The sequence below is a fragment of the Camelina sativa genome, chromosome 3 (assembly GCF_030686135.1).
Source record: "Camelina sativa cultivar CO46 ecotype springtype chromosome 3, ASM3068613v1".
NCBI lineage: Eukaryota > Viridiplantae > Streptophyta > Magnoliopsida > Brassicales > Brassicaceae > Camelina > Camelina sativa.
This window is the reverse complement of record NC_141882.1, coordinates 15,757,688-15,770,207: the sequence shown is the minus strand read 5'-3', so window position 1 is coordinate 15,770,207 and position 12,520 is coordinate 15,757,688. Positions and strand designations below refer to the sequence as shown.

At 34.4% G+C, this 12,520-nt stretch overlaps 3 protein-coding genes across 5 annotated transcripts; 1 reads left to right on the top strand and 2 right to left on the bottom strand.

Moving 5' to 3' along the window:
• Positions 1 to 4,097: 4,097 nt before the first annotated feature.
• LOC104777390 (regulator of nonsense transcripts UPF3) lies at positions 4,098 to 7,696 on the bottom strand. The gene is made up of 13 exons (XM_010501630.3): positions 7,335 to 7,696; positions 6,980 to 7,086; positions 6,677 to 6,871; positions 6,505 to 6,584; positions 6,265 to 6,363; positions 6,024 to 6,144; positions 5,809 to 5,909; positions 5,469 to 5,700; positions 5,250 to 5,387; positions 5,064 to 5,150; positions 4,847 to 4,965; positions 4,707 to 4,764; positions 4,098 to 4,584 (listed from the first exon to the last, which is right to left on the bottom strand). Exons 1-12 carry the CDS (start codon positions 7,472 to 7,474, stop codon positions 4,726 to 4,728), a joined length of 1,458 nt encoding a protein of 485 aa, XP_010499932.1. The 5' UTR covers positions 7,475 to 7,696; the 3' UTR covers positions 4,098 to 4,584; positions 4,707 to 4,725.
• A 278-nt stretch (positions 7,697 to 7,974) lies between these two features.
• Positions 7,975 to 10,007, top strand: LOC104777391 (immune-associated nucleotide-binding protein 9). 2 transcript variants are annotated; one of them, XM_087505671.1, is made up of 6 exons: positions 7,975 to 8,105; positions 8,269 to 8,519; positions 8,606 to 8,880; positions 8,966 to 9,130; positions 9,220 to 9,354; positions 9,683 to 10,007. In XM_087505671.1, exons 2-6 carry the CDS (start codon positions 8,273 to 8,275, stop codon positions 9,887 to 9,889), a joined length of 1,029 nt encoding a protein of 342 aa, XP_087361797.1. In that variant the 5' UTR covers positions 7,975 to 8,105; positions 8,269 to 8,272; the 3' UTR covers positions 9,890 to 10,007. The 2 variants fall into 2 exon arrangements, with proteins under 2 accessions (XP_087361797.1, XP_087361804.1); XM_087505678.1 differs by having other exon boundaries at positions 8,014 to 8,154.
• A 364-nt stretch (positions 10,008 to 10,371) lies between these two features.
• On the bottom strand, positions 10,372 to 12,520 carry LOC104777389 (immune-associated nucleotide-binding protein 8). Of its 2 annotated transcripts, none has more exons than XM_010501629.3 (6): positions 12,424 to 12,520; positions 11,851 to 12,176; positions 11,485 to 11,762; positions 11,244 to 11,408; positions 11,026 to 11,157; positions 10,372 to 10,899 (listed from the first exon to the last, which is right to left on the bottom strand). In XM_010501629.3, exons 1-6 carry the CDS (start codon positions 12,504 to 12,506, stop codon positions 10,714 to 10,716), a joined length of 1,170 nt encoding a protein of 389 aa, XP_010499931.2. In that variant the 5' UTR covers positions 12,507 to 12,520; the 3' UTR covers positions 10,372 to 10,713. The 2 variants fall into 2 exon arrangements, with proteins under 2 accessions (XP_010499931.2, XP_010499930.1); XM_010501628.2 differs by having other exon boundaries at positions 12,401 to 12,486.

Here is a 12,520-nt window from a genome sequence, read left to right as displayed (position 1 = left end):
TGCTATCTGTTTTTTCTAGTTTACTATGTTCCTGCTTTTTAAAAAAAAAGATTTATTATACATAACTCCAAACTAAGAGTTGGCAGCAAAAAAAGATATATGTAACAAAACAAAATTGTTGTGAAGTGTAAACCAAGTAGAGAAATACTAATTTCATTAAGTTTTGTTATAAGTTGTTGGCCTCCTAGACTATTGCACTACATCTTAATCTGTTTATCTAAATTTTTGGGATTAAAATATTGTCAAATTGTGACTTACATTATTTTTTTGTTAATATATTGTATACTCCATTGTTTATTTACAAGTATGTCATTTTTTAGTTTTTACATTTATCATAACATAAATAGAAAAAAAATTCCCATAACTTAGTTAGTTGGTACTATCTTTATTATATAAAAAAATATCCATGGAGAAGATAAACACCGATTAGCATGGATAATTATGAGAGTTGATTCTCATATTAGCATTGGAAAAGTATATTGTTTATGCCGTTTTCTCTTTGTGTGTTTAGAAGGTTCCATGAGCTTTAATATATACATTGAAGGCTTGATATTTTTTTTTATATAACAAAAATCCTTTATCTTAAGAGGAATTTGAAGATTCAAAAATTTCTAATATAATATTCATTTAGATATAAAAATTTTCTAATATAATATTCATTTAGATATTTTCGATATGGATGAAACTCTGAATTCATGTCATCACATAGGTTGATATAAAAATACCTAAACCAACTCACTCAACATCTTTGTTTCTAATGTCTCCTACAACATCACTTAACACACTCAAATTAGTTTTCTTGGGAAAACTGGTTTTGGCAAGAATATTAATTTGAAAATAGCAAAGACAACCATTTTTTGGTTTGAGAAATGCGAAAGGAAGATTTTGAAAGAGTGAATTTGTAGAAGGCGATAACTAAAACAATTTTAATTTAAATGCACTTATCTTTATCAAAATGAAATGCTAGTTCAAATATCATGATTTGAAGAACTCATGATGTCATTTCCAAACGGAGAAATTTACTAAGCAAAGGAAAATTACGCGGAAAAACTCAGATCAATGAAACAAAATGAAATGAAGAAAAAATGCACTTATCTTTATCAGAACATTGCAACAACACAATGGTTGAATTTTTTTTTATTTTGTTTTCCCACTTAGCCTTAAAATAAATAAAAATTTGAAAAATAAAATAATCAATGTAGATTCTATATGTACATTTGATATATATTAACAAAATGAAAAAGAAAAAAACATCTTTAATCTTGATATATAAATAATTCTAAACATCTTTAATCTTGATATATATAGTACAATATGTAATATATTTCATCATTACAATATGTTACACCATCCACTTTTATTCTTTTAATACAAGTAGACAAGATTGTAAAATATTTCGCTCATGAAACCAATATACACATATAAGTATTTTTATTACTAAAATATATTTCATCATTGCTTGTAAGTTGTGATAAAAAATCATAAATATATATATATATATATATATATATATATAGTTAAGAGGTTAGATGTTTTAAAGCAAATCCTATAAATATATCAATGTCGAACTTTATTAATAATTAGTAGAAAATTCGGGATCACATAATACCTTGATCGAAGATGTTAAAGTATTCTACATAAAAAAAAGAAATGAATGTTTTAAATGTGAGAGATGCCTATTATGATAAAAGTAGTCATAGTGGTTATATTCAATCAAACATCTATTTGTGTAAAAATATCAAATCATACACTAATATCATGGATTTTGGGAAGTCTAAAGATATTCATTTTTATTGAACTAGTAATTTGAAAATTTACTATTATTGAAAATATTTTACAATTTGATTTTTAATGATTTTAAGCACGCCAATCTACTTAAAAACAAATTAGTTATATATTCATGAAAAAATATTAACTTACTTATTGTTTTAATTTTAAATTTTTGTTTGATGCTAATATATTTGGTGGTATAGAAATTAGCAATCTTTGTGACATAGATTTGCTTCTACACTTTACTACATTTCGCTCAGCTTTAACATGAGAGAATCAATGTTTTCCTTGTGTACATAAATTTGCTTCTACACTTGGTGAGGTTTTGGACAAGGTAATGTAGTTGTCATGAAACTCCAACGCTTTTCCGACATATAAAAAAATTCATCATTCATATCTAAAGCGATTTAGTTGAGAATGTTTTCGTGTTTTTCGCTTTTATCGACTACTTGTTTGGGTACATGTTCCTCTTGAAATAAATACTCTAAAGGATAAACATTCTCCAGTTCAACATCTTTTGAGCTGGAGAGTGCATCTTTGATCGTAGATGTAATCCTATCTTTGTGGAAGGAAGCAACAACTGATTTTACCTTAAACATCTCATTAAGGATGGATGCTTCATACTTGGATGCTTCGTGCTTCAAAGCCGAAGCAAAATCAGCGACATTTAATATATTTGGTGGTATAGAAATTAGCAATCTTTGTGACATAGATTTGCTTCTACATCTATATATACATTTTTGAGACATTTATGAAATAAATCCTGAAGTTCAAACCTATTTACAAGCATGCCATTGGCATTAATTATCAATTTGTTTATTTATTTAATTAATTAATATTGAGTTTTGATTTTTGAAACAAGATTTCGTATCCTAAAAAAATTTCTAAAACAGTTGGAACCACTCAGATATGCCAAAACAATATTTAGTTAATTTAATTTAATTAATATTAAGTTTCAAATTTTACAAAACAATATTTTTTCCATACAAATATTTCCTAAACAATCGGCCTAATCAATATACACTATTTCGTGTTCTAGATATGCCAAAAATCAAGACTTAATAATGATGTCTCCTATTTTTTCATTAGGAAACTTTTACACTCTTTCTTAGACGAATTATGACAAATAAGGATGATGAAATCGATTGACTAAAAATCAAGATGGGCGGAAAATTTTGCAATAGACGGGATAAAACAAAGACGAAGAAGATGATAAATTTGTTTTGTCAGATAAAAACAAGAACAATTGTGTTGGTCTAAACAAAACAAAAAAAAACCAATTTTAGTTTATGTTAAAACAAAAGTCAATTACGTAGTATATATATGTAAGTAATTAGTATGCTGAATTAGTTCTTTTTTGTTCAAATAGCTATTTTCCTATTTCTAACAAATTATATATACACATATTGGTCCATTTTAATAACGAATTGAAAAAAAAGCAATGGGGAATTCATGTCAAACAAATAACTGTTAACAACTTTTATCTGCATTTCACAACAAAACTATATATACTAAAATTAATTGATTCTTTATATATAAAACATACAAACCTACAATACAAAATTATCCTGTACATATATTTAAAAAATTTTAAATAATAAAAATACTACTATCTGTAAAAAAAATCACAGTATATTCCATATATAAATCACTACCTATTTAATTGTATGTCTATTTTATACTATAATATAAAACAAATAAATCTCAAACAAAATATTTTCTAATTTCCATACTAACTAATATATCTATATTTGTAAAGTTGTACATTTTAAAAATACAATCTAAATATTAGTTATATATATATATAGTTAATCTATAAAACAAATTACATTTTTTTATTTAAAAATGGCTTTGCGGTGTACCGCGCATGAATATCTAGTTTTACTACATTTCGCTCAGCTTTAACATGAGAGAATCAATCTTATGTACATAGATTTGCTTGTACACTTGGTGAGGTTTTGGACAAGGTAATGTAGTTGTCATGAAACTCTAACGTTTTTCGGACATATAGAAAAATTTATCATTCATATCTAAAGCAATTTAGTTGAGAATGTTTTCGTGTTTTTCGCTGATCCTCACAATCCAATATTCTCTCTCACCCCCTTGTATGGTGTAGTTGCAGATGTATATCAGGAGGAGTCAAAGAATCGGCCCAATCGGAGAGGATGTAAAATATAAATAAAAGTCAGCGGCAAACTTTTATTTTTAAGTTTAAGTCATCCTCATTATATAGTGTGAGACCAGAGATAATGGAGATAGCCATTGCTGGTGCATGTGAGATATCAAAAGAAAATAAAAGCTAGCAATCACGTGAAAGAAAAACAAAGTTTTCCACAAGAAAATATTACTTAGCAAGAGATTAACTTCACAGTAATCAAACTATTATATGGTTAAATCGTGCAATCACGTTCCAAGGCCTCTCAGGAACCCAAAATAAAACCCGACACAGTGTTACCCGCTCCCTATACACTTGACTTTATGTTTCATTACTCAGACGCGGGAGTAAGTTCTCACTTCTCACCCACTTGTCTGTAACACCGCACAAGCCAAAAGGGGGGGATGCAGGTACCGTGAATCGCTAGGGCCTTTGAAAGGTAGTAGCGAACGAGTCTTTTCTTGTCTCACTCTCATAAATCTTGAGCTGATTCCTATACTTTGAGAACGGCCTTTTTTATGTGCAATACTACGACTTATAACGCCTGACCAAAAGTCTCCAAACCCGATTGATGTTGATAGAGTTACTCCTCGTTTCGATTGAGATCTATAGATTCCCGTTGAAGGATAAAATCCATTGGAATGGCTTATATATTTAGCCTGAAAGGTCAGAACAATTATAACATTGTGTTGACCAAAACATCTTATTGTTCATGGAAAAAAAATTGAAATTAAAATGGTGAGAGTATTAGTAGAGGGCAAGCCTGTGAACAGAGCCTTACCATGTGTCAAGTGAATATATTAAGTGCCAGATGATGGTTTTTGGATCCACATTTGCTTCTGCAACACAGTAAAAATGAGTCTTCTAAACATGGTTATAAGAGCACATTTGAAGATGTAGTAAAAGGCTTTGGTAGCTTGCCTCATGTGAATTAGAACCACCACCACCTCCTCTCCGGGATGATTTACCCTCACCAGTAATCACGTCTTCTTTTCTATTGCGACCTCCTCCAACACGACGACTAGAATGTCTAGTAGAACCTGGATAAAGTCAATTTTTTTGGCAGAACCAACATCACTTTTCTTGATTCGTATAAATGACACAAGAAACAGCATTCTCCAACTTCAAATGAACTAACCATTCTCGAGAGTGTGTCCACCAGAGGAGTTCACCACTTCTCCAGATCTTTGAGAGTATATCCTGTCTTTCACTTCACCATTGTTTGCTGTAAGAACATATGCAAGATGAGTTGAGATGTCATGGAGGAGAAACACAACCATAAAAATGAAACTAATTACTTATTGGTCAACAACAGAAACAGAACCTGCTGAGGATAGCGGTTGATCCTCGCTGATATTGGACCCATCACGACGAAGAGGAGCCCACACAGCACGATCAGGTCTGTCCTTGTTTCTTGTACGCCTCTCTTGCTTCTCACTGTTGGTACCAGAATAATCTTTCCCTGCACATGGATCATCTTTTTTAAATTATCAGCCCAACTCGGGAAACAAACATATTGGCTTAAATCCTACTCCTTTATCACCTGCTCGAGTGTTGGCTGGCCGAGAGGGTCGTTTGTAGTTTTCTGCTTCCGAGGGTTCCATTCTTTGCTCAGGCTGGACAAAAGTTGAAGACTGGCTCGGTCTTGAGTCACTTCTCAGAAGTATTCCCTTGATCAACCTCCCTCCAACATCAATTTTCTGATTTTGTCTTGAAGCCGTGGAGTTTCCAGAAAGATTGGTTTCTCTATGCTGTTCTGGTTGTGGTGGAGGGTTCTAAAAATACCATTGATAAATGAGAAGCTGTACATGGCTCATAATCCTGTATACAACTGTCAAATACAAGATAGTCTGCACAACATTCTTAAAGAGCAAATAGCTTACATCAGGATTGTCTCGGTCTTTCGGTTTCAGGAGCAAAATCTTTTTCTTCCCAGAATCCATAGTCAATGCAATCCCAGGGAGAGAACTATCTAGGACAGAGGCTGTAGTTGAGTAGATAGGCAAATAAGTTAGAAAGACAGTTGGACTTTTACGAAAACTGGAAAATATGTAACTAGGTAGTCAAGAATAACTAAAGAAGTTGATTGATTAATTACCACTATCCTTATATGGTATTTCCTTTCCACTTGTATTCTGCTGATGATATTCTTGCTTAGAGCTGCCGACATCTAATGTAGCCTTCCGGGACAAAATTTTTGAGCTTTCTTTTTCCACATACTATAAAGAAAAGTAAAAGATTTTACAATGTACACAAACAAATCGCAATAAGAAGGCAACAGACAAGTACAATGGCAGACTATACTAACTATTCACTCCTAAAAAGTGAGAGAGACACACCTTTTTCTTTTCAGAGTTTCGTTTGGAGGGCCTTGGACTTGGCTTGTTAGCAGAGACTGCTCTGGCTCTTCTACCTCCTCTTCGGACATCTGATAAACCCTGTTGGTTTAACAATAACCAGAGATCAACAACTTTAGTTCCAAAAAAGAATAGATAAACTACAAAGATATCCATCTCAGGACAGCTCTGATTTTCCACTAGGTCGACTAATACAAAAAGCAAAAACGTGAGCATAAGTACCTGGGAACCCATCACAGTAGCACGTTTTTGACGTATGAATTCCATAAGAGGGGTAACAATGGGAGCCGCTTTAGTAGCACCTATAAAGTGATTAGTAATCTCCATTAACTCACTAGAGAATATAACCAAACCAGATCAGATAGTGATATAGCAAATACAACTCGATTCTAACCAGAAAGCTCAGCTTCTCTTCTTTCCAACTGGATCTCAGCACTAGGGAGATTCTCAACAGGTTGAGCAATCACTTTAAGGAATTCCAGATAATCAGGGTCTTTGCTAATAGACCCTTCACGAGGATCTTTCTTATCACATGGTTTCGGCACACGCTGTGAAGGTGCATATTCAACTATAGCCTTAAACTGAGCACCTAAACCAAAAGCAACCACACCAATAATCACATCTCCGAATACAACATACAACTAAAGAAAAACACATGCAGCCATTAGACAAAGACAGATTAGTAAAAGTCAAATACCCTTTTCATTAACAAACACATGCCCATTGAAAAATGCAGCGAACTCATAAACATCTTCTGGTGCCTTGAAAGCTACGTAGGCCCGTGAACACTTCTGATTCCTAAAGCTGAAGCAACCACAACAAAAACACACACAAACACAGACACAAATCAATCAAAACTCAATATACTGAGTATATAATTTCACTAAAATCAACTAAATACCCAGAATCTTCTAACATCATCACAGACAATAAATCCTCAATTTCTCTTATATACAAAAACCAATCACCTTCCCCTCAATTACAAAAAAATAAATCGTAACCCTAAAATTAAGCAACGTTGCTAAAAACCAAATTAGAATAAGAACCCAAACCTGGACTTCCCGGGACGAAACGAAACCCAATTGTAACGATCACCGAAACGAGGATCAATCTGAGACAAGAGATCGGACTGAGAAAGAGAAGGGGGCAAGTGGCGAACGACCACCTTCTTCTTCTGTAAAGGTTCCTTCATCCAGAAGATTATTTGAAAACCAACACTACAGAGCCGCTAATCAAAGAGGAACACGATGAAGAAGACGAAAAGTGAAACACATCAAAGACGCTGTGAAAACCAAAAAAAAAAGATATCGCACGCAATTTTGCCCTAATTTTGTGTTTCCTCTCTTCCTCTTTCTCTATAAAACTCAGCTAAAAAAAATTAACATTAAAAAAGAAAAAATTCGAACCCGAAGACAAATGAACCAGCCGGTCTACGTGGACTTTTGAATCTTAATGGGCCATAATTGGGCCTATTATGGACTTTTTAACTTTATCTTTCAGCCGTAGGATTGATGTTTTAGGGCATCCGACGGGAGATAATAACTCTGGATAGGTTTGTGTATTAAAGTCTTCTCTCGTATAAACCGTACGATGAAGAATGATAAATACATCATCGTACGGTTTTTATAATCACTATAGTAAGGTGAACCGCGTAACAGGTGATAACTACCAGTTTTGTACATTGGAGGAACACAAAAAGACTTCTTTGGTTCTGAGGGTCTAGTCAGGTTTTTACTAGTTCCGTATAAGTATCGTACAAAAGATATTTTTATTTTGCAAAGATCTTTCTTTTATCTAAAATCTCTCTCGTCGCTTTTAAGCAAGTAATCTTCTCTCTTCTCTATCTTCGATTTGCCCTCTGTTGGTTCTGTGGTTTGTTTTTTGATTTTTCTGGTTCTGTTTTGCTCTGTTTTGGCGTTTTACCTTACGATCGTTGCTAAAGGTTAGACCTTTGAGCGATCTAATAATTGTAACTCTGTTTGTTAGGTATATGAGTTTTGTTGAGATGGGTGGAGATATGATGGAAGATGATTGGGAATTTGCGACGTCATCAAGCCTTAACCGAACCCTAGTTCTTGTGGGACGTACTGGTAACGGAAAGAGTTCCACAGGGAATAGTATTCTTGGGAGGAAAGCTTTTAGGTCAAAAGTTAGAACCGTAGGAGTGACGACCACGTGCGAGTCACAGAGAGTTATTCGAGAAGATGGTGAGATCATTAATGTCGTTGATACTCCTGGTAAGCTCCGCCCCATTAATGTGATGGTAACCTAGTGATAAGTCCTTGAATGTGATGGTAACCTGATGAATATTTTGTTGGTATAGGTTTGTTTGATGTGTCCACTGCAGCCGATTTTATCGGTAAAGAGATTGTGAGGTGTATAAGTTTGGCAGATGGTGGGATTCATGCGATCTTGTTGGTATTCTCTGTGAGGAGGCTTAGTAACGAGGAGAAAGCTGTGCTTAGTTTCTTGCAAGCGCTATTCGGCAGTAAAATCACTGACTATGTGATCGTTGTTTTTACCGGTGGCGATGAGTTGGAAGAGGATGATGAGACAATGGAGGACTATTTAGCTGACTCCTGCCCTGATTTTATGAAGGTAAAGTGACTTTGGCTGACTCTTTCATAGAAAAGAAGGATATTTGTTTTTCAGCTTATGTTATTTGAACTGGTGTGGATTGTAGGATATTCTTGAGCTATGTGACAATCGCCTTGTATTGTTTAATAACAAGGCTACTAATAAAGTCAAGAAAGCTGAGCAAGTTGAGAAGCTTCTCTCAGTTGTTGAATCCGTTGTCAAACATAACAATGGTAGACCGTATACAGATGAGTTGTTCCACGAGCTACAGGTGAAGAAATTTTGCTGCTTTTACTTTTTTTTTTTTTCTGAGTTGTTGTTACTTTTCCTAATCGAAGCAGAGAATGGTTGCAATCTCAGGAAGAGGCTATCAAGCTAAGGGACCAGAAAAAGGAGGTTGAAGCGCTGGAAGGTTACTCAAATAATGAGATATCTGAGTTCAAGAAGCAAATTGATATGTCCTATGACCGGCAGCTTACCCGTATCACAGAGATGGTAATTCTGTTTATCATTCTTTATACAACAATGATGTTGAGTTTTCACATTTCTGAAGGGTTCATATGCATCTACCAAGTTGGAAGTGTATACAAAAAGATTTAGTTAGTTGATGGTTAGGGTGTGATGTTCATTTAATTGGTAAGCTTAGAAAATTGTCAGCATAGACAAAAGCTTTATGGTTGTGCTTTCATTAACATCGAGCTTATTCCTACATGATTCATTCAGCTATAAGTTGTTATGATGTTAAATGCTGACCGCATGCATTGTCTTAGACATTGATTACATCATAACTTTACAAGTTTTCTGCTTTCTTGTTGCTGTTCAGGTGGAGAAAAAGCTGAGAGAAACAGCCAAGAGGCTGGAGCAGCAACTGTGTGAAGAGCAAGCCGCAAGAATTGAAGCGGAAAAGAGGGCAAACGAAGTTCAGAAACGGTCGAGCGATGAGATTAAGAAGCTGAGAGAGAATCTGGAGAGGGCTGAAAAAGAGACCAAGGAACTCCAGAAGAAACTGGGAAAGTGTATCAATCTGTGATTGCTTAAATGTCAGAAGCTTCACTGAAAATCTGATTAAGGGTTTTTATATGGTTTTTAGGTTTTATCATCAAAGACAGTGTGTGAAAAACACATCCTACGTATATTTTTCATCCTTATTCTCCTAGTGTCATGGACAAAGTTCTTTTTTTTTTTTTTTTTTTTTTTTTTCTTGGTGGAACTTTATTTGGTTTTCGGTTTTGAATTAAGTTGGTATCTTGAATAATTTACTCATAACTTTTTAAGAAAAAAAAAAAATTTTGTAAGAGATAAAAATAATTTATAGAAAAGAATTTGCAGACAACTTAAGGAAATAAGATAAATGTAAATTTTGGTTTATTTTTGAGTTGAAGTTTGTTTAGGGCGGTGTATTCAGATTAGCCTCTACTTGGATCTGACGCTCAGATGAAGCGTACTGCTTGAATGTCAGTCAGGTCATACAGTAGTTTAGATTTGTTTATGTTCTACAACTCAAAGTGTTCATTGAGAAAACTCTTTCTCAACTCTTTATTAATAATACAAATATTAAACATGTCCCCTTACAAAGCGCACACACACATATATATAATGCAAACAAGAAGCAAATCAAACAAAGATTATTAGGCTAAGAATAGCCTAATCAATTTAAGGAAATAACGGAAATTATGAAATTGAAACAAAAGCAAAACCAGACTCAGATCATGCCAGAAGTCCAAGAGCTGGCTCAAACGAGGAACACAGAATATGCTCTGCGTCAGAAACACAAACTCTCGGCAATGGCATTCTTTATTTTATTTATTAAGAAGAAAAAGTGTGCAGGGGTGGAAGAGGGCAAAGTGAGAGTGATCAGAGGATGTTGCACCCCTGAATGGTACGCATTTGCGCTTCCATTTGGTCACGCATACGTCCTTCCATGTGTTTTAACTTTTCCAGCAGTTCATATTTTTCACGGAGGCTCAGCTCCTGTTCTTTTTCTCTTTTCTCAAAGAGCTTCTGTTGTGCTTCATTAGCTATTCTCATATTTTTCTCCAGCTGAAAGAAAAGACAAAGATATATTGTTAACGTCCATTTCAACACCACTTTTATGCATATATATGTGTGTGTGTGTGTGTGTGTTTGTGTTTTTGTCAACGAATATAATTGGAGGAGTTTATATACCATATCTGCCATTGCCTTGAGGTTTCGTTCATTCGTTAGCTGTAGCTCCTTCCTCAGTGCTTCGAATTTTTCTTCTGAATACGATTTTGATTTAAGCGCCTCTTCTTCTCTCTCATGCCTATCATTTTCTTCCTGATGACGGAGAGAATTTGATTTCAGCATTCAAAACACACGAGAGATAAAAATGCAAACGGAATAAAAATGGGAAACTGTTTAACCTTTATCTTATAGTACATCTCGTCGGTATACGGAACATTGCGGTTCTTTTCTCTGACCTGATCGATAAGTTTGAGAAGTTCATGTACTTGCTTTCTCTTTTTCTCCTCATCCTTAGTTTTGTTATCGAACAGGATCATTCGTTCGCCACACAATATGAGCACTCTCTGAAACCAAAGAGTGCAAAATTCGTAAATTCCAAAGCTGAAACCTCATAAATTTGATCAAAAAATTACCACGCACCTTTAAGAAGTCAGGCAAGTTATCACCCAAATATTCCTGCAGTGTCATACCATCATCTTCTAATACATCTCCTCCCGTGAAAACAACGATGAGGTAATCAACAATCTTACTGCCGAAAAGGACCTGCAAGGTACTAAGTACCATCTCTTCCTCTTGACTCATTCGAGTCCTTGCAGATAAAACCAATAGCACAGCATGTAGCCCTCCGTCCGCTAGAGTTAGGCATCTAACGATTTCTTTACCGATAAAATCAGCGGACTGAGACAAATCAAATAGACCTGCAACATACCCCAGTCCGTTAGTTACATTTCATATATATATACAATCCCCGCCACGCAATATAAAATTTGTAATGACACAACGTACCAGGAGTGTCAATCACATTGAGTATAGGACCTTCTGGTGTCACGGTTCTAACTGCGTGGCATTCCGTTGTAACACCTGATGCTTTTGATTTCGATTTGAACACCTTTGTTCCGACGATAGTGTTCCCCGTGGCGCTTTTTCCGTTCCCCGTACGCCCAACTAAAACAATGTTTTCGATCGGATGTGAATGTGATACCACATATTCATTCTTATCATCTTTTTTCGCTGGAGCTGCTGGCGCATCATCTTTCTTATGCTCTTCCTTCGCTGGAAAAAACTCACCATTCTTCTGATCATTAGCCATTTGGTTAAAAGTTCCTTCAACCCTTCATTATATTACGTAAAATGTTAATTAGTAGCTCATAGATCAAAGTGACAACGTTGAAAAGACATATATATCGTTACTATGTACGGGGAAAAAGGCTATAACCACATGAAAAGTATCGGATCTTATACTCATATTTCTTTTGTAAACTCTAAGTAGAAAGCCATACAAGTTGATCGATGAGAAATTACAAAAAGAAATAAAAAAGAAGAAAAAATGACAAACTTGATTTTCCTGACTCTCTTAACCTTTTAGCAGATGGTGGGCAGAAGTAGTTAATCGCAAAGCTAGTTTCCAAGTTTAAATAGAACAATTTGAAGTTTTTTTCCATTAAAATAAATAAAT